This window comes from Pipra filicauda, unplaced genomic scaffold, assembly GCF_003945595.2.
Source record: "Pipra filicauda isolate LSUMZ 115617 unplaced genomic scaffold, ASM394559v2 scaffold48_size3843733_pilon, whole genome shotgun sequence".
Taxonomy (NCBI): Eukaryota; Metazoa; Chordata; class Aves; order Passeriformes; family Pipridae; genus Pipra; species Pipra filicauda.
Genome location: NW_024104631.1, coordinates 284,836 through 307,208, shown reverse-complemented (window position 1 = coordinate 307,208; position 22,373 = coordinate 284,836). Strand labels below are relative to the sequence as shown.

At 39.0% G+C, this 22,373-nt stretch overlaps 1 protein-coding gene across 1 annotated transcript in view; it reads right to left on the bottom strand.

Annotated features, from left to right (window-relative positions):
* Window positions 1-22,373, bottom strand: part of PHLPP1 (PH domain and leucine rich repeat protein phosphatase 1) — a 133,944-nt gene that overhangs the window by 50,147 nt on the left and 61,424 nt on the right. The window contains exons 2-3 of the mRNA XM_027727938.2: window positions 10,668-10,864; window positions 8,555-8,680 (exon numbers count right to left, since the gene is read on the bottom strand). Of these exons, the coding sequence (XP_027583739.1) occupies window positions 8,555-8,680; window positions 10,668-10,864 (323 nt within the window). The remainder of the gene's footprint in view (window positions 1-8,554; window positions 8,681-10,667; window positions 10,865-22,373) is intronic.

The following is a 22,373-nucleotide window of genomic DNA, read 5'->3' as shown; positions in this document are numbered from 1 at the left end:
TTTTCAGTCTCCATTTGAGTACGTCAAACTGAAATGCAGTTTTGAAGAAGTGGTATGCAACTGTAGCACATGTACTACAAAGAGCCCTGGATCTATCCATTGCAAACACCAAAAAGCTGTCATCGTGCTTTTAATTTTCCCCCAGCAGCAATGAAATACAGCTTTGTTCTGTGAATATCACAACAAATAACGCTGCCGAAGAGTGCTCTCCCTCCTTTGGGCAGTATGCCTTCTGCTCCTCCCCATCTAAATGTTGCACACATGCCAAAGAACTAGGAGTCTCCCAAATATGAAGACTCACTTTTAAACATCTGTTACTTGTGTCACAGTAGTATTTACAAGTATAAACAACAATTCAAGAAAGCTAGAAGTACCTTAAATAAAAAAAGTTCAAAGTGTTTTGATTTTAATTTTTTTAGTTATTATATTTAAAAAGGAAACAATATTTCAAGACTTGTGAAAGTATGGTATGAGTTCACAGTAAATCTTTAGCAGCTGGCAACAAAAATATAGAAAAATACTTGCGCCAACCAATATTCTTGCTGTTTCTTGCTACACAGGGCTAAAACACCACTTTGCTTTGTCCATCAGTATAATGACACCTCTGTCACCAAGCTATGCAACAAGACTGATTATCGTCTTTGTTTCAAAGCCTTGGCCATACTACAAAAATGATCTGTTGCTGACAATGGATGTCAGCAATGGGCACAGCTGAACCCAGCTGTACGGACAAACACAAGCCTTGTTTACACAAGGACATCTTTTGGTGTGACCTGTGGTGTGAATTTAAACCAATGTAATTATGTCTTTTTCCTGTTTACAGTGAACCCATTCTGTATAGCTCTATTCAGATAAGAAATTACTGCTTAGGACTTCAACAGAAGACAAAATAACTAAACAGCCCACACTGTACAGGCAGCCAAATTCCCAGTCTGTTTGAACTGAGTTGACAATGTTAAATTATACCTGCTGTAGACATGCTAATGCAAAGGCAGTGTAATCTTTCTCCTTTAGGATTTGTTTCTAAACAGTTTGATAATTAGCACATCCCACCAATGCCTGCATAAGGCTTAACTAAACAGTGATACACTGGCTTGAAATATCTAAACTCATTTAGAGCAAACAGGTTCTCCTCACCTCAGAACTAGCCTTCAAATCCTAATCCTCCTTTCTATTCAAACATCAAAGCCCCACTCAGCAGAGAGGCCTCCCTCTGCTGAGCTGAATTCCACAGCCAGGAAACACACTGGTGCCCTTAGCCACAGCCAAGAGCTGAGGAACTGCTCAGACTGGTAAACAAGCTAATGCCAAAAACAAAGGATGCTGGGGGAAAAGGAATAAAAATGTTTGCTTTTTCTTTAAAGTCACATATTTCCATTTTAAATCACAACTTTTGAAACTGGTGCAACCCAAGGGTGAAAAGGTACTGTACTGGCTTTTCTGGCCTCTTCTTCTTGTTTTCTTTTAGAAGTTAAATTAGATGCATGATAACTCAAGCTAAGGGCTTGCATAGAAAATATAAAACTCAGCAGAGGCTTGAAAGCACATCACCCAGATTCCCAAATCCAACAGGTAATGCCATAGGTAAGAGTAGTAATTGCCTACTAAGACAAAGGGCAGGAGCACATGCCAGCATGGCAGCAGCATTCACAGGGCACACACCTCTCACCCCATCTCTCCTCTGCAGCTGATGCAGCCAAAAGCCTCTGGTACAAACACTTCATGCCAGCAAGACTCAGGGGCTCAAATATTATTTAACTTGTCCCTGTTCTGCTCTCCGTATCTCTGAACAAAATTTTACATAGCATGCCGAAATAGCTCACTTCTACCTTTAGCCCTTGTGCAAACCTCTAAAAACGTAACTGAAAATAGTATTAACATACTAATATGGAGGGGGGAAATGTAGAAGGGATTAACCAGAAGTTGTGCTCCTTTACCTTTAGTGATAGGAGTCCAGAAAAAATTTCATTGACATGAAAGTCAGTGTCCCAAGATTTTTCACACAGAGAAAAGGAAGTCAAGTTCCGTGTGGAAACCAGAGGTTTGTTTATGTTTGAATACTTGTAATCACCGCCAAAAGGAAGTTGTGGGTTTATTTTTAGGGATCTATTTTTAGAGAAAGTATTATCTCGATATTGTCATTTGATGGTATTAGAGGAAAAAATGGTTTCCTTGTACTAAACTTAGAGTCACCATGTTTCCTGTAAGTAAAAAAAGCCCCTCACTCCCAGAAAAATTAGAAATCCTTTCAGGGTTCTCTTTTCTTCATTAGATGTTGAATCAACTTTTGCAATAGGCTAACGGTGCTGCTTAGTCTTGCAAGTGTAAAAAAACCTGAATAGTTATCCTCAAAGAAAACAAACCTTGGTTAAAGGCTATTTTCAAAAGATGCCACTGATGTTGCTGGTATACTAAACTCATTTTTAGGTCATACCAGACTAGAGACTCATTTTCAAGCCTCCCAGCACAAGTGGCACAAGAAACAAACCAACTACTGCATGATCACCTTCTCAAAAGCCAGCACGTACCTGACCTCCAAACCATCCCCAACACACGCAAACATGGCAGCCCAGAATCACAATGGCACATTCAAACACATGGACTAAGATTATAAAGCTAAAAGAAAATATCAGAAACTCCTAACTGCACCACAAATAGTCTGTTTGTTGCACACAGCTGTTCTCTATAGAATGACCAAAGTCGATAACCAACAGCCAAAGGTAAAAATAAAAATACTAATCTAGAAATTCAGATTGCGTGGAAACTAGGGTAAAATTCTCCATAGTATTCCTCCACAAGAAGGTTATCCTTTGCTTACAAGACTAAACAGATACCTGAAGAGGAGACAGTGCATCCAGTGACTCAAAACTATGAACTGGCAGCACTGTAACAAGCAGCATCCCAAATAATTTAAAATAAACTACTTTACCCTTGCATATCATTTTTCACTACGTTCATCATTGGTGCTGCTCTGTGGTCAAGGCTTTGGAAAAAAGGTATTCTGAACTGGTTTTGACAAGCATTAGAAATGCCTGTCCTTAATGCCTTTAGAGACAACTGAGGTTTGGTAATACAAATCACTGCAACAATGAACTCTGTAAAGACCTTACAGCTCATTATAGTATTTAGAAACACATATGAAACAGGTCAATCACCTAGGAGACATGCCAAGGCAAATACAATGTAGGCCCAATTTAACCATGACACTAGTGGCTTCAAACCTTCTTAATAGACTGGAGGCTGTATTTTGTATTAAAAAGCTCTGCAAATCTGTGTTCCTCAATGAAGCTGGTGTGGAACTTTCTCACACAGCTTTTCCTTGTTAACCGTGGCTGATACGGGAAAGTCAGATGTTAATATCTGATAGTATCTGAAATAAAGATGAAGCTATATGCAGAAGTGCATATGACTTACTACCCATCATTTTAGTTAATGAGAGAATCTTCTGTGCTAAAGGAAAAAGCAGTCTCGTGGTTGATTATCTTTCCCTGTCTCAAAGGCAGATGAAGCACAGCTGAAAAGCAGGTACATCTTTAGCAGTAATGCTCAGTTGTTGCTCACTTCATTTCCTCAGCACCATTCCAGTAAAACAAATGCACAAGCTAATCACCTTAGTCTCCCATTTTGGAAATGTATTTGCAGAACTGCAATCAAGTTCAAGAATTGATTTCTAATTTCTATAGAATTTATTCATATAAGTGTGGTCTGTAACACCAAGAGCGTGGTCAGGACTCAAACATTTCCTCCTCACCAGAAATAAAAATCCTGTTACTAGAGTCACAGATCAGCTTTGTCCTCTTTATAGAGTTAATACTCACCTTCCATAACAGTTTTTGAACACAATTGTCAAACTTGTACCAAAAAAATAACCAGAAGACTGAGGCAGATGGTCAGAACCAGATAACTTTGGAGGAAAAAAAAAAAGCTAGAAACTGCACTGCTGCTTTAGGTAGATCTGTACATAAGTTGAGGAAAGATAGATTACAGCTGTGGAGGCTCTTGTATAACTTACTTGTATAGTATAAACTAAATTCAAATAAATTCTTATTTTCTGCTAGTTTCACAGTGCAAATAAATGTACGAAGAGAACATTCTGCACTGACACAAAAGAAGTAAGGCCAATATGGCAGTACACCGTTCTCCCTCAAATTTGCTATTTGTGCTATTTTTAGCACTTTTTAAACATAATGTATGCTGACATCATAATTTAGTTTTTCTCTTTTCACAGCAGGGAAGGGTTGTCTGGAACACCACACACTTCCACTTCAGACTTGAAGACAAAGGTGACTGAAACAGGGAGGGGAAAATACAAAGGCTCCCAGGAGAAAACTCTGATGGTTTGATAGGTTTTAAACCAAGGACCTCTTTCTGAATATTCCTTGCATTTTAAACAGGAGGGTTCTTTGTGTATAGGCACTTAAGCCCCACACAGCAACGTATTCCCCACTAAACATGATGTCCCTATAGTCACAGATGTCCAACTCCACCTGGATGCAGTCAGTGGTGTGCAGACACATAGGGCTGTGTGCCTGTACATCTCTACCTACCTACATGTATGGTGCAGCCATGCACAGGCAGCTTATATGACGCAGCCACGCATTATTTATAGTCCTCGTCTCTCATTGCCTCTCTTCCTCTACCTGCCCTGTTGAACTGAGCACTAAAGCAGGAAATAATTGTAGCATGAAGCTGTCGACACACTTCCTGCTCTCCTCCAGCCGAGAGGGGAGAAGTCCTGCGGGGTCAGATAACCCGTCTCGGCATGCCCAGTGGCACACTCTATTTGAAGAAGATAAAATTTGGTAATATGTCCTGGTTTAAACTCTGCAATACTGAGTTTCTTAGGCAGAAACTGACATGCCATTTTAACTCTATGCCTTGGAACATGGAGGACTGCTAAGCTTTTTTTACTCCAGCCAAACTACTCATGTCACGAAACATGTCATGTCATAGTCACAGTCAACACTTACAACAGCCATTTCACATATTGAAAAATGTTTAGCTTTAGCTGTTAGAAGTGTCAAACAGCAGGAGCTTGCCACCACATCCCAAATACAAGCTCACAACAAGTTCCACCACTCCATAACACCTTACACAAACACCTCTCTCTCTTCTACATTAACAGTATAGCTTTTTAGCTTTTGCAAGTGGCAAGTGGGGAAAGCCCTCACCATATTCTCCTCACTGTTATCTGCACATGCTTTGTCCTGTCCTTCTGCATTTGACATTCAAGTAGCAAATAGTGGCAGATTTGCTCTGCAAGTAATTGTGCCAGTTCCAGAACCATCATGACAACTTTATGCAGACAAAATTCTTTAAAGCCATGAAAATGTTCCTTTCTTTCCCCTCTGCTCCCCCTCCTAGTTGCATAAGCTTATTTTTCAACATTTGGCAACAGAACGAATGCATTAGATCACAAAGGACCAAATCTGTTGTTGTTGTTTTCCTTTTGAGCTTCCCTAATTAGGACTCCAGTTTTTGGAAAGTAAAAGGAAAGAATTGAACTGTAGTATAGAACTATCAATATTAACGAACAAGACACATTTCCAGCTTTTAAAAATATTCTGTTTGAGGCTAAATCAGCATATCTAAAAGTGACCTATTTGGAATAAGTATGTCACCAAGTTCAATATTTAGGTCAGTATTTGTGCAATAATTCCAGTTGTCCTGAAAACAGGAGTTCTGTTCACCTCAGAACACACACATACAAGAAAATTAATTCTAATATCTATTCACAAATTCCTTCCAAAGATTTACTGGGGCAGAGCACGAGAGATGTCTTGGCTATAATAGATTTCACTGTTAGAATGAATCTGATAACAGAAGTGATGCCCATTTGTAATTAAATTGAAACCAAGCCTCTGCAAACATGAATTCAAATCTTCTTTAGCATACACATATTTATTGCAGGAGTGATGCATTAGGATTTGTCTCATTCTGAAACACCGCTAAAAAAGTCAACATTGCCAATATTCTGTGGGGGTAAAGACTGCAGAGCAAGCATTCTTTGCAAAGTCTCCTTTCAAGATGGAGCTTGTTATTTAAAAGTTGAAATAACATCATCTTCTAGCTCTTTTGAAGAATACAGAAGACAGATATGAATATTTTTTCATAGTTAAAAACTGAATTCAACAATTTTAATGAAATATTTTACCAGGGATTTCCTTCTGCATTAAAATTTATAATTAAAGCTTTCATTATACTAGTAAGTATCAGAACCCTCAGTTTCCAGTAGCACACATTGGGAACATGAAGGACTGCAGAAAAACTACCCCTGAACGTAAGTTAGCACAAATGTTACTTTCAAAACAAGTGCCATTAAACAACATCTATATTTAAAATACAGTCTTAAATATTCATAACAACTCACAAAGGTGCAAGTACTATATACAAAACCAGAACTAAAGAAGAATCTGTAGGTATCATGTTACCTAGCCCCTAATGAGCAACCAGAAGCTCATTGTTTGAGAGCCATATCATCTCCCTTCCTAAATTTGCTTGCCTTTAGAAACACAGTGCTTTACACAGTATTTTCTTGGTTAGCAGTAATATTTTAACAACTTTGAACTTGAGTAGTTTCTAAACACCTGAGGCAGAATACCTCATATAAATGTTGGGTTTTTTCCCAGCATGAGAATGTCAGCTTGCCTGAACTACAGAGCTGAAGATGAAACTTTTTCTCATTTACCTATACATGTAAATCAGATGGGTTGCACCTAACAACTAAGCACTTGGACACAAACAGCATCAGCTGGAGGACATTTGAGTTACTTTTGCAGCATTACTAGTTTACTTGTTTCTGTTCTTCAGAAACAGTATTGCTGTGCAGCACTTCCCACAGGACTGCCTTGCATACTATCAATGCTTGTCTGTGTTTTTTCAGTCTAAGGATAGAAACTCCAAACATCAAAAAAGCAACTTTTTTCCTCAAAGCATGTTTTACCAACTAAAAGAATAGCATAGCAAGTTTCTTCAGTTCTGATAGTCTGAAAAAACACTTGAAACTATGTATTTTCTTTCTACTCTTACATAAGAAAAATGGGAGGTTATCATGAGTGCATGGGGATATGTTCTCATGCTGGCTATCATCCCGATGCTGTTAGTCATTTGGGTGAACCAGAAAGAGAGAAGCACAGCATGGCACAGAACAACCTTATGCTGCCAGTAATTCAGAGGGGGTTTTCTGGCCATTTTTCTCTGCTTCTGAAGTTCATTGTTTTCCACTGTTTTCCTCACTCATTAGATTTGCCTTTCATTTATCTGATGTCAAACCCTCTTGAGATGAAAGGGCACTACTGTCCCAGAGAGAGCCACAAAGCGGCAAGAACTCAAAAACCTGACAGACTGTGCCTCACTGTCTCATAAAACATGCCTTGGGGATTTTTACCTTGAGGCTTAACAGACCTAAGCAGATACGCCTGAACAGCTTCTTTAAAAAGAATTTTAAAACTCACTAGAAAAAAAAAAAACTTAAAAGACATTTTAAATGATGCCTGTGTTTGGGAGGCGCATTCGTTACTACTCAAAGAAAATTAAACCTCTTAAAAAAGACCACAGCCGAGGCTCCATCACTGGCAATAGGCTGGATAACACATTACTGAAATCTAAAAAGACAAAACAGATCTAGTGTGACATGAATACCTCTAAGTATTAATACATAAAACTAAGTTGCTTTAACATAGTAAAGAGCATGGACAGTCCTATCAAGTATAAAACTAAAGAACAGTTTAGGCCCAACTGGAAAACAAAAGAGAGAATGCTGACAGCACAGCAGAAGAACTCACATGGTAAAAAAATATGAAAATATAATGGTTCAAGATATGCCAGTTACTTTGGAGAGGATTTATCAAAAAGGTAGCAGGGATTAAGAGACAAAATAGGTAACTGCAAAAACAACCTTTCAACAACACAAAGTGGAACTGAAGAGTCAAATGAAATAATGCAGGCCCTAAATTCTCATAATTAATTGTGTTTTAAGCACAGTATAAAATTTGCTTTACAAAGATTTTAGTTAGTAACCTTTTTTCACTGACAGAAAATGATTGCTTATAGCTTATTAAAAAAAAACAGTTATAAAACTAAAGAGATTCAGCAACATTTCTAAGCAGGAAAAAATTCTTAATTCTAGCAATTTAATATTTAGGTTCTGTGTAAGGAATGACTTTAAAAAAAAATCTGACACTATTTTAGGTTTTAATAACACTGAAGTAAAGCTTTTTAAACTGAAATTTTGACAGTTATATTTATCATTCTTTTTGTTCTAATGATCTCACTAGATCCATCCAGCTGGGAGAAGAGGGAAGAAGTTCAGGACAGCGCTTTGCTTACACAACCGTGGTAGAAAGAAGTCTCAGTGTAAATGCAGAAAAATTCACCTCCCTACTGTTGTTACCAAGAGCTCTCAAATTGAGTAATTTTGTGCAACACTAACAGCAGCAACAGCAGTTCATGACAGTCAACCCAGAAGAGGGAATGTAAAGCTGCACAGAGAAGACTGAACTGGGGGGAAACTCTATGAACATCCCTTTCAGGAAGGAGACAGGACTATTCTCACCTTTGATGCTTGTCGCAGCCATCGCAGATATTCAGTGAAGTTATCAAAACAAATGTAGTAGGTCTGGCTTTGAGGTCCAGAGGAGCTAAATGCTAAACAGTGCTGGTGCTTTTTCACTTCTTCCACCTACAGCAGAAACACGAAACTGTTAGTGAACAATAATCAAAAGCCTCTTTGCAGAACTGCCCAGGGCAAAGTTAAAGTGTGCCCAAGAAGAGCTCATCAAGTAGAGCTGGACTAACCATCGCAAACACTCAAGCTGGATCTCGGCTGTCAAATCTTCAGGAATCTACACAGGCAAGAAATGAGAACAGAAGGACAACGAAACTAAAGGAGAAAACCACCAAGAACGTCAACATTTTAATAGAGACTGAACACCATAAAAGGTTGGCCAGTGAAACACATCTAAGGCTGTTTTTATGCCACCTAAAAAAAATACAATTTATAGTTCTGGTTATTAAAAACAAGCTTAACAAAATGCTTCTCTTACAGCCCAATTAAATTCTTTGGCATTTCTCAACTTGCTAAAAAACACCCAGAATACATCATTCTGCTACCATACACGAGAAGTCCCACACAACTTATGGTCTTCATGTCTCAGCACAGCATTCTGGAAAGCCTTTGCAAACCAGGAAGTGTAGAGTATTTATGCGGTTGAGGAAGAATATTTTTTGAGCAATAATTTAAAAAACACTTAGTTCTGTGCCAAGCATCCTCCTCCCAAGCTTTGTCAGCAGAAGCCCTCAGTACATTTTTCTGAGCTTAATTATCCTTTTCTTTTAAAATTTGTTGTCAACTTTCTCCTTAACAGTCTGCATGTTTTACATCACATAAGGTATTTCTGTGCAAAAGCAACTTAGAAATTCCGTGTTAAGCAATTAAAAAGAGTACACAACCTTTTCCCTTTTCAAATTCAAAAATATATACATTTTCCATCTCAAAGAGAGGGCCAATGGCAACCTGAATCCCGTCCTCTCCAGCATCCTACGGCCAGGAATACAATTCACTGTCAGGAGTTCACACACTGTTGCTAAAAGAGGACAATGTCTCTGCTTCATTATCTCCAGGGAAGAGTTGAAGAATCATGTGAAGAATCATGAAAGGAGACAGGAAAAACAGCTCTTAGAAGGCAGCACTACTTTTCACATTGCTAGTATGGAATATTAATAAAACAATTCTAGTCTGCATATATAATATTGTGAAGCTTGTTCCTCTCCCAATAACTCTTTAGAATTCAACTTATCTTTATGTGAAGTAAAGGAAGATTACTTCAGGTGTAAATTAATCCTCAAGCTAATGATTCTCTTCCCAATTACCTTGGCTAAACAAGCCAAATAGTAGTGTCCTGAAACACTGTTTATGTTGAAATAGTAATGTAATCTTACAGTCTTCGCTAGTTTCACAGCATCACAGCATGGTTAAGGTGGGATCTGTAGAGGTCCTCTGCTCAAGCAGGGCCACCTACAGACAGTTGCCCATATGGTTTTTAAATATCTCCAGGGGTCATGAAGAATTCATCACCCCTCTGGGTAACCTGTGTCAGTACTCAGTCACTGTCAGAGTGAAAAAAAATTTCCTTTTGTTCATTTGGGAACTCCTGGGTTTCAGATGTAATCAATCAGAAAAAAGTCCAGTTTCAGCTTTTCACAAGTAAAAATGTTTGTTGCTGTTAGCTTACAACACACCAGTACTCATACAGTGCTGAACACTCAAAACTCCCCAATGTTCAAAATAAGCCCGCACTCTTACTGGTTAATTTTCAGACCTTAAGAGTAATGCAGCATGGATAAAACCTGGATGAAGAGGTGTGGCACAGATCATACACAACAGAGCTCCATGTATCCTTTAGCTGTGTGCTACTGCACATATAAAACACCTAACACTGCACACAAGAAAAAGAAATTGATTGTGCATCCATTACTTCATTGCTTTAATTCAAACATCCAAAATTGTTGAATATGACTGACCATAATCAAAAGTCATTCATATACTTTTAAAATCCCATTCACAGAAACAAGATTTTGGGGGGTAAGAATAATCCTAATTGAATTCAATCTTCTCTGCGTAAAGAAAAGGGGTTAACAAAGCAAATACATAAAATAAAATATCTTACTTTTCCACCAATTAAAGGGAGGACATGCATCTTTCCAGTCTGGCTTTCTTTTACTGATGAGACAATTAGGCATGTTCCACAAAGGATAGCTTGGCGTCTTGTCCATCTGTTGACTGGCAAATGTATTTTCCCTTTTCGAACATTGTACATTCCTGAGAGCTGAATCCGTTCGGAGCTGCCAATGCTGTGGGGCTTTCCTGAAATAGAAACACAAGCAACCACTTAATCACAGAAAATCTTTGCCTCTTTCACTTCAAGTCATCCTGAGACTTTATCAGCAAATTTTCAGGTTACAAACTGCAGTGTAACAAATGAAACACAGCTTCAAAACCATGCAAGCAGGTAATTTAATATCAGCTTCAGTACAGACTTCTTTCAGAGGGAGAGGTATACGACAGGTTGGTATCATGAAGAGTAGATCACATTAAATAATCTGCAATAGTCACAGAAGTACCAATTAATGGTACCGGTCTTCTCTATGGAGAGAAATTAAATGTTCATCCACAACAGTAAGTAATTGGTTACTGCTGAGTTCACATTGCCTGCTTGGTAACTGCAGAAGGGGGTGATGTACTGCATGCTGAACTGTATCTTTTCACTTCCATGTCTCTTCTGGCTATACTTCAGGTTATGGTTTGAATAGCTTCAATAGCTTCCCAAAGAATTCAGTTCCTACTTTCCCCAGTCCACCTTGCTCAGTCCAAACCCCACAGCAGAGGTTGTACACTCAGCCACAATATAAGCAGGTGCAACCTAGATGAAACCCTCAAAGACCCTGCTTTGGTCCGAGTAGAGCTTCAGAAAGTGTGAAGTTCTTTTGTCTGTATTACAATTAATTTACTATTTATAATAATTTAGATTGTTAACATAACTACCAATTAGGTCAAATCTGTTAAATTACTTTAAATGTCTCAGATTCTACTAATCTAATCTATTAATAAGATTCTATTCTATAGAAAAGCATCATGAGCAATGGCAACACAAAGACAAGTATCTCTCATCTCTGCTCTAACAGAACCATGTTCTTTTAGGATGTAAACAGGAAGAAGCATAATTTACTCATTCTTATCTGAGGTATTTATCTATATCAGCTTACTCTATCAAACCCTACACAGTCCAGCCCAGATCTGAATCATCCAAATACACTAAGTCTTTTGCAAACAGAGTCAAGAGCTAATCACGTTCAGGTTAAACCAGTTCAAATTTATGTAGGAACACTGGTGTTGGTGAAACTTGCGGAGGTATCTCCCCTGGATAAACAAACTAAAGGCTATGTTAATTCCAAGTAGCTTCCCCATCACCATAAAAGATAAATCACCCATTTTCTTCCACTAGCGCTTACCAAAATTCTTAAATACACAGAATTAATAACTAGTTAGGATTCCAGAAAAGCAGAGAGTTGATCCTATCTTCTAACGCTGGTATTTCAGACCAGTGCCAGCTGAACTCCAGCAGTGACAAGCACTGCACACTATTACTTCAACTTGCTATTATTCCTGCTTGCATGACAGCTCATTTGTCTCAATGAGTCTGCTCTTGCCTTCAAATTATCTACGGAAAGATAGAAGACACCTACCACATGCCCTACCCACTGCCATTCTCTCACCCCCGCTTAGCCCGCGCCAATTTTTGTCCTTATCTTTAAAAGCAGCCTTCACGAATCTTCCTGCCAATTTAATGAGCTAACACTTGGCATAGTTACCCTCAAGCCTTGCTCTGCTCTAATAAACACTAGCATTTAGGCTACCGAAGTCTGCCAGTTTGGATCTGCAGGAACATTGCTGTTGCTTGAAGCTGAAAGACAAACTTTAATGCCCACAAGGTATCAACATCAAATACAAAAAGAGGTGCTCCAAGAAAGCAGTAATTTCATTGCCAAGCAAATTCATATCCAACCACAGGAGCTGTGGAAAAACTCTTTGCCCAACAGAATAGAGGGAAGCAGGGGACATCCATTCTGCAAAGCTACAAGATGACTGATAGGGAACACAAGTGAGTAAATTAGAGCAACTCAGCCTTAACAAATACAAAAGCTGAATCAAACATTACATTTGGAATATGAAACATTTGGTTCTTAACGTAACTGATAATTTAAGTAGCTTGTGCAGAACAATGGGTTTCATGCCGTAGAGCACTGATTAAAGAATTAACCACACAGACACAATCAAATCTCTGTAATGAAGTAAAACGTGCCTGGTAAATATTAATAGCACGGTTGTACAAGGAATAGTTGTCAGGGGTGTGGGCAGTTTCACCTCAAAAATTATGTTTTATGATCATCTTCCAGGGTCTGTTTCTGACTGTGCTAACTTCACTGGAAAAGCACAACCCACTGCTGACTGAATCCCTTAGGACTGCAAGGTATAATCTCAATCCATTGGGAAGACAAGCTCATTTAGCATTTCAACATAGCCTAATGCAACTTTACCCATCCAGGAACAAAGGGCATAATTTGCACTTAATATGGGCAGAACTGTGTCCTGGAAAACACCAAAGCTCCAAAGTTCTTCAGGATTGTGGTGGATAGCAGAGTACAAGCTCCAGCTGCAGCACAGTAACCAAGAGCCTTGGTAGGAAACACAACAGCATTCTGGAGCAACTGAGAAGTACCATTACCCTGCCTAGTCTAGTGGTAAAACAACTACCACACTGGGTACTCACACTTCACAAAGGGTGTTGAGAAATTAATCTTGGAAAAAAGTTACAGGGGAAAAAGTCAGATGCCTGAGCAACCTGCTTTCTAGGACCAGACTCTTGAACTAGCTACATGAAGTTAGGCACAGCTGGGCCTGTAAAACTACAAAAGAGTCTCTAAAAGGCAGTTCTTAAAATTTCATATAAATTCACAGAGGTTGTAAATCACAGTAACAATTATTATCATTAGTAAAGGTTTACTAGAAAAGCCAGAACAGAGCTATCACTAGAAGTAATCATGAGTTTTCTCTCAAACTTCATATTTGATTGGAAAATTACTGGGATAAGAACCTATAGTTATTCCCACAGATACCAAAAAAAATTTTTAAAAAAATTAAATAACTCCTTTAAATTCAAAGGAACCCTTCAAAGGATTTAAGGTGCTTTTTCCCAGAAAGTACTACACTTTGCTAAGTGAAAGCCAGAAGGTTCTTGATGAGAACATACTGGGATATATATACATAAAATACTGGGCCTATTTCATTAAAGCAAATGGCTTCTCTCTTCCTATTCTTGTCTACTTTGCTACATAACCAACCATCTGGTTGGACCAGATGATCTTTCAAGGTCCCTTCCAACCTATGCTCTTCCATGATTCTATAACTTGAAAAGCTCATGTTTAATATTGGATCACATGTTGTTGCCTGAGACGCAATCTGCTCACATATTCAGTTTTCTTCCTGCTAAAGGGTTGTAATAATTGGTATTTGATAGTATCATAGTGTTCCATTATCATGCAAGTGGGGGGGGGGAAGAGTAAAAAGCCATTGGCTTATTTTGATTCTAAGCAGAGGTTATTCAAGGACATTCCAACTAATTGCGGAACCAGATTCCTAAATCGGCAGAAGTTTTGCAGGTAACTATGCACAAAAGCTGTTTGAAAAGCAGCAGCCTTGCCTACTGAAAAATACGCTTGGACAGACTGCAGCTTTAAAGAGCTCGGATATTTGCTGCCAAGTGAGCATAAAAGCAGGAAAAGTTTAAATGACAGCGAGCTCTGTCACAGTTGAAGTGGGATAGGACTTGGAAAGTGTGAAGCGATCTAAGGCTGGCTGTTCCTCACTTCAGGGAGGAAAGCAGCAGGTGGCAGAGTCTCCTGCAAGAGGGCTCATTCCTGACAGGTTGGGAGGACAAGGGAAGGGCTCAGAACTGCACCTGCCTTTTCTATAACCTGGAAAATACTCAAATGAGAAGGCAAATGACCTTCTTCTTCCAAGTGTACAAGAGAGATGAGGGGCAATCTGGACTGCAACAGAATTCCTTTAGGCTAAGAATCAAACACCACAAATTATTGCATAACTACAGCATCACCACCAAAAATCAGCTGGTTTTTGAGTTAACCTGCCAGTGCCAGCACTGTTTCCAGTAAAAGCATCAGCAGTTCTGAAATTATGTTCCTCAATCTGCCTTACAGACCTCCCATTCAAGATTTAGAAGGCTGCATGAGATTCACATTCAGGTTTTTCTTCAGTTTTAACTAACCCTGAAGGGAGCAGATGAGTTTTCACAGGGGCCTGTGATCATCATGCAGATAAAACGGTAATGATGATCCTTTGTGACTTGAAACAAATTTGAATCCTGCCAAAAACTTCAAATGTAATTATTGCTGCACTGATCAGAGTGGAAGCAAATATGCCAGAACATCTAGAAGAGTTGCATACCAGAAAATGTTTTTTAAACACTAAGCCCAACCAGAGTAGTTTGAGTATTTTAGCAAGAAACCATAAAAAGATTATCTTTCATTTCTGTCAGGTCACCAAGACTACAGCAACTCCTAAGCACCCCCACAACAGAACTTTTGTTCTGTGTGAGGCATTAGAGGAGATGCCTCAAGGAATTATAAGCAGACCACTCATTTGGCTATCTTGATATTCATGGTTCAATTCCTCTCAGTTTTTGCTTGTCTCGAATCCTGGAGGGAAACTAGTAGTACTCACAACAAGGACAAAAAAAACCAAGGAATTTGACGGAAACAGCAGAACTGTCACTGGAACCACAAAACTTACCCTGCTTCATAGGAAGCACAGATGGGACATGAGTGATCTTTCCACAATGTTAAAGAACTAAGACCTCACCACGAGCAGCCTGAGGAAGCTCCAGGTATGCAATATACAGACATCCCGCCCAGTGCAAAGACTTAAAACCTTATTAAACGAATATCCACAGCCACTTGCTTTGGATTCTGGAGTAAAGCTCTTTATCCCAGCAATGGAAGACATATGGAATACATTACCATCAGAAGTTATAAAATACCAGCTCATTATGGGACATAAAAGTACTCAGGGAGAAAAAAAAAGCCTCTCTGCAGCTCTACGGCTGATTAAGTTGCAAGTACTCATTATTCCCCCGTTTGAAAAGTACAGCCAGTAAAGTCTGCCTCTAAAGAACAACTTAAGACATTACCAAAGTAAGAGCAGGGGAAAGTGTTGACATAAGAAACATGTTCACTTCTGTGCAGCGGGTCTTATTTTTATTACTAATATTGGTTTGATGGAACGAAAACTAAAAATTCCTCGCAATCTGCATGGTGCAGGCAGCCCGGTCAGCTGGAGAGACTGCCCACCCTGAGTTGTCTTGAGTATTCACCAGTGGTAAGAGAGGTTTAAGTTATCATTTAGTAGGAATACTGTCTTAAGTTCAAAACTTTTCAGAAGTGACTGAATAACTCCGAGTGCCTAATTTAGGGATGTATTTTTCCTGCTACAGCTGGTCAGCTACAGAGGTCGTCATCCTCATCTGCACACTATTGGGCCCCTGGCCTGAGGCCAGCATTGCATCAGCCCTACCACATCAGCTGTTCTGTGCAAGCTGTCCTCGAGCCCTTTCAGACAAAACAGGCTGCTTCAGTTTCTTGCTTCTCTTTTTGAATGAGAGGCCTTAGGGACAGCTCATGGTGAGTAGTTCAGCATGGAGAGAAGAAGAATGGCACGTAGGGGCCAGAGCTGTGACACGGTGGTTGCTGCTAGAGAGGATGTGTAATGAAACCCACCCACGACTTTCAGCAAGTCATGTCAGAAATAAGATAATTCACACGCTAACATTCTGTAAATATCAATTCTTGTGTGCATCGGAGAAAAAGAATACCTACCATTCAATTTTTAAGATTTTGGTCTGAATCCACTTGGGAAAGCAGGGCTATTTCCTAGCTGGTCAGGTGAAACCAACATGGTGGGTGGCAGCCCCTTGGTTCACACCTGAAGCACCGTCCCCACCACCCCTCTGAATTGAAATCAGGAACACCTCGCCTGTGAACCAGCAAATTGAGACTCAGCACCGGTCCTGCCTAAATGTAAGTGCAAAGAGGCCCCAATTAGCTCAAAACACTGAAAGCCCTTGAGTGTCTTTGCCCACCTTTTGGGAAACTGCCACAATAGCTGTTGCTGAACCCTTACTGCCAGATCATTCAGCAGATTTCAACTTTTGCTCAAGCCCTTTCACTGAATACAGATGAAGCTACTGTCTGTAATGTTTTTGAAGCTTCTCAGTCATGTAAGGCTGCTTCCCCTTTCATTCTTGTCAAACTAAGGACAGCGGTGATGACTTCAGGCAAGGCCCAGTGCAATGAGATGTATAAAAATAAAGCAGCCAGTTGGATTTAAAAAAAAAAAAAAGGAAAGGTGGCAAAGGAAGCAGAAAAGCACAAGTAAAACCTTTGAAACTATTTTACTGCTCTCATTTTTATTTGAAACTATGAAGAAAACCTACTTACAGTTACATGCTTATTAGAAGTATTTTTCCTGGTGAAGGTCCACACTGTCATAATTTAAGAACAAAGGCACAGAATTAGCAGGTTTTATGTTTAACTAAGACCAAGGATTCACTTTGTAGTCTCTACCAGCAGGATGCTTTTGCAAAGGTAACAGACCAAGATATATATATATATACACATATCAATCAAAGTTTCACGTGGCAAACCATTCCAAAATCAGCAGTTGAATTTTTGGACTCAAATCTATTTAGACTCGTAAAGATGCCTGTAAGATTTAACACAAGGCTGCCAATAGATTCAGTACTGTTCTGTCAAAGAGGGACACTGTCACCATTATGGTGTTCTTAAGGGCATGTAACTATTAGCTTAGTTACACAGTTTACTCATACTCCTCATTTTGCTGCACTGTGTATTATATGGGTACTGGGGGAAGCTCTGAAGTAGTTACATTTCTTTTAGGAATTAGCCGTTCAAGCTCCACTATTTGAAGGCTGTTACCTTTCAACCTGAGAAACAAAAGCAGACCCCAAATGTTGGATTTTACTAAACTATATTAACTTGGTTTTTTTCTTGAAAGAAACATTCAGCATGAGACAAAACTGGCAAGAGTAGAAGACAGACAAGCCTTTAGTCTTTGTGAAACATGTTCCTCCTACTTTACAGGAAGATCATCCTTAAAAACAAGCATTATCTCTATATGATATGATACAATAAAACATAGTTACTAGTTTAACAGCAATAATCCCGTCTTCCACTTAAGAGTAAATCCTCACTAGAGGAAAGGTTTGTATGTATTCCATAATCCAGAAAATATCCCTCTTCCCCCACTGAGACAGAGTTCAACATTTGTTCACTTGATCATTCGCTGTATCTTGTTCTCACATGATTCACCATTCTCCACACAGGAACCCTAAAATCATGGTATCAACACTTCAAAGGATATCACAGGCAAAATTTAACTATAATTACTTTTCTGAAAAGCTTTTCTATCAAATGTCACCTATAACCATAGAAAATTACTGCAATAACTTTACTGTCAAAAACTAAATATCAACTTACAATAAGCAAAAGCTTCTGAAAAAAAACCTAACAGTGATTCAGCAGAATTCAAGAGCCATTGTTAACCAGCACAACTCCTACACTAGGACAACTTAATAAGAGCAACAGGCTAAAGTAGGATACGCAGTGGTGGACAGGACAGACTTGCAATTAAAAGCAAGCAAGCAAAGTGGAAATTCATCTGGATTACTATGCAGAGGAAGCAAACCCAAAGCCTTGGAATTAAATTGTTCTGATTGTAACAAGTGAACTCCAGATCTAGCTGTTCCAAGGTGTTTTGACAGATTTTACAGTTCAGCTTGTAGAAGCAAACCTCCAAAACACAGATTCAACCCCAACCAACTGAAAACCCACCTGTTTTCAAATTCTTCATTCCATCTATCCCTACAGACTGCTCCTGCAGCTCACATTCAAACTCTGAGACCTATGCATTTCCATTCACTTCACTTGTCTGCAGGAAATCCAAGCAAGTTACAAGCAAGCAGGTTTGTTTATTTCAGCAAAACAACCAGGCTCTCAAGGCATACGGGATGTCCCAACTTCTGCTTGCAATGAACTACAATGGACTGCAGGCTGTTATGTCCAAACATTTAATTTTGAAGCTTGAAAAAGGAAGAGAGTCACCTGCTTTTCAGTAGGAAAACTTAATAGTAACTCTTCTGGGAAAGCCCCATATGACACCTCTGTATGGAGAAATAACTGAAATATCCTGAAAATGAACCATCAAGAAAAAAATGTAATTTGCCTCCTGTGCTTTAAAGTTGTAAAGAGCTACAATATTGGTCAAGAGGCTTCCAGGAAGTATTACCTAAACCAACTTTCCCATCTTGAACTTAGGATTCATTTCAGGAAGCTACTGAATAAATTCACAGTGTCTACCAGTATTTTTGCTCAAAGTAAATTTAAAACAGAATTAGTCTTACACTGGGAAGATTTGTACTAGCATCTGATCAAATTCCTTACATATATTTCTTTAAAAGAATACTTTAGCAACACATTTCAAACTATCCCTTATTAAGATGGCCTCAAGAAACTCCACTTTCTGAACAGTTTTACAGTTCTGTGCACTGATATTAAAAAGGGGAAAATGCAATAGATGGGGCCAAAAGCACTAGGCCTTACAAACTTGCCAGTAGTACCATGACTTGCATGACAGCATGCACAGCTTCTGTAGGATAGGACCCAATGAATGATCTTTTCCCTTTCTTCCCAATTCAGCCCCCATAAAGCACAGCTGAACAGAATGCTGGAGATGCACATTTATTTTTGTGAAGTCATGCAAAAATTGAATTCTACTTGTTATACTCCCGATGCACAATAAAGCCACAAGCACAGTAAAATCCCTTGCATCCCAAAGGATACTTACCCTATCTAAAGCAATTGCTGTATTGGCAAAAGCTCTGAGCTAACCAACTGTTTTAGGCAAAGCTGGAGTCTTGATGGAATTGAAGAGCAAAATTACACTGATGACTCCACTGAAGTTAACAGCAGCTTTCAGGTTTTATCAGTGTTAGATGCTCAACATGAGGCATGGCAATGGAAGCTCAAAATAACTCCTTGAACGCACACTCCTCTGAGGAGGAAGAATGACAGCCCCTGGCAGAAGTTCATCGTTTGTCTTAGTACTATGACAGAAAGACACAAATCCATGCTCCCTACCAGCAAAAGTTGAGCAAATCTCCACACGCCCTTGCACGTACCTGCCTTGCCCTGAGGATGGAAGATGTGGGTAGTCAAATGTTTAAAAAAGCTACAGAGGAACCCATATGCACGCTAGATCAAGAATTGTTTCATATGAACTTCATACATAACACAAATGTCATCTTTCAACGTATTCTAGACTAAAATTCCACCAACCGCAAGATGATAAAGCTATTTTGTGTGTTAAATGTATTCAAGTACAATGATTTTCTCCTTGCTCTTTCATGAGAAGAAACAAATCAGGTATTTTACATCTCTAAAAGCATGTAGTAATCTAAATCCTTGTTAAGGTAAAGCATTTTAAGTACGACACTTCTACAACAGTACCAGCACTGTACCAGCATTATTGTATAGATCAAAATCTCAACTCAAGATTTATCACAGGACCCACCTGATAAGCAGCTTACATCAAAACAATTCTGTACAGTATTGCAAGGCTATTACTAGCACATCTCAACCAGATCTAGTTTAAAAAATCACAAATAACTGATGTGGAGCAATACCAAAATGTATAAGCTGAAATGTATATACTGAAACACATAAGCTATCCAGTCAAGTGCCTCCAAACCTTAGCCTTGCAAAGAGAAGGCTATCCAGAATGCTGGATTTGGAATTGTCAACACCTACAATCAAAAGCCATAATATCTAATAAATAAAAAAGAGGAACTAGTAGGTAAGGATTGAGTGACTGCTTTAAGATGCACAAAGACAGAAAAATATAAAAGCCAGAAGAAATGGCACAAGCAATTAGTCAGAGAATTATCTGTCATTTAAAATTCAACTTTATTAACATGAGATTTCCAAGCTATGGCTAGAAGGAATTCTGGCTGAGCAATGTCCTTATAAGTCAATCTTACTCCATGATATGAGCCAGTGTGTCCACAACTTGCTAGGTAAGCTTAGTTTCATACACTTTATGTCTATACCTTGGCTGCTTCCCCACATACCAGTAGTCAATATTTGTGCGTGCGTGTGATTTTATATAGTATGCTCACACAAACCTTTCTTTAAAAAAGTTAGTCGAAGCAATAACCTTTTTGGTTTGCAGCTTTGAGTTCAGTAAGTAGCACAGAGTACATATCCTCCAGTTGCCTCTTCTCCCCCGCCCCCCACTCTCTCCTACAACTCTGTAGTTAGAGATTGTTCCTAACTAAACCTGTAATAATTTTCACTTCCCTCTTATCAGCAAGAGCAGCTTCAAAGAATCACACAGAAGCCTGGATGATGGAAAAGGAGAGACTGGAGCTGCAGATACCCTTGGAAAGCTTCACTACCCTGATTTCTGCCTGCTTATAGTCATCCACCTTGTTTTCTTGCTAAAGAACACATACCCTTTGAGTCACTCTAAATCGACTTCTGTCATTCGTTTGTTTTTTTTAAATCTACATGACAAAGGTTGGATTATGCTAACATACATTAAACATGTATGTCAGCAGTAAAAGGCAACTTGTGTCAAAACTCTGTACTTCAGACTACATTTCGGGGGGGAGGGGAGGGGCAGACCAAGACAAAGGAAGGAAACCCTATTTTATAAAGTGTGAAGAAGGAAACAGCGGAGAGAGATGTATCATGAAGAAACATGAAAGGGACTGTTTTCCCAATGCCTTTCTACCCTTGGAAACAGGCAGAGAAGATTTATCACATGCCCACAGATATCAGGTTTGACACAGTTTCTTGTCTTTTCTACCACAGAGACTAGAAGTAACTGGATAGCATATGGGAATTGTCTAGGAGTGCACATCATACGGTTTTATTACAAAGGAGAGGAAAAAAACAGAAAAGATTGGCTTTTTCAATTCCCTTTTTAAATTAAATCAACCATCACACATCTGAGTCATCCCCAAACCCATCAGTTTTCTGTCCAAAGCAGTCCAAGGGTCTGTGAAAGGACAATCACAAGTGTTAGCTCATAAACCTGACTACACTTTAAGGTTTCTTGTTTGATGCTACACATCCCTGTAGGAAATATATTGAAAATTTCCACACTCGTAGCAAGTGGAGAAAAAGCCTGTACAAAGGTCCAGTTATACAAGTACACAGTCTGATTTAAAGCTCCTGAAGCCTCAGGAAGTTATCTAGGAGAAATCAAAATAAGTTCATAAATTCAGCTTTGACAGGAAAGTGAGCGTGCTAAAAACAACCTTAGGAACTTGAAAATTCATCAGAGCCCCACTTTAGCTCTGGTTTGTGATAATTTTAGATAGGGATCCATAAATACCCACCATGAGTACTTTGTACAACACTAGTAGGATCAACTTGAAGCTGAGGCTACTTGTCAGAGCTTTCCCTCTCAGTGAAAATACCCAGAAGAGTCTGAAGTGCACACCTACCTATGAGAGGACTCCATCCTGAAAACTGAGCAGCTTCTTTACTGGCACTTGAATCCAAGTCCTCTCAAATGCCAAGACAGCAGTCCAGCTGGACAGTGTTCAGTGTAATACACAGCACAACTAAGTCCATTTAAGTATATTGATTGTAGTCAGACCATAATAGTATTTCATTTTTCTGCCATAGGAATGAATGCTTCTTCTACCTTTGGAAAA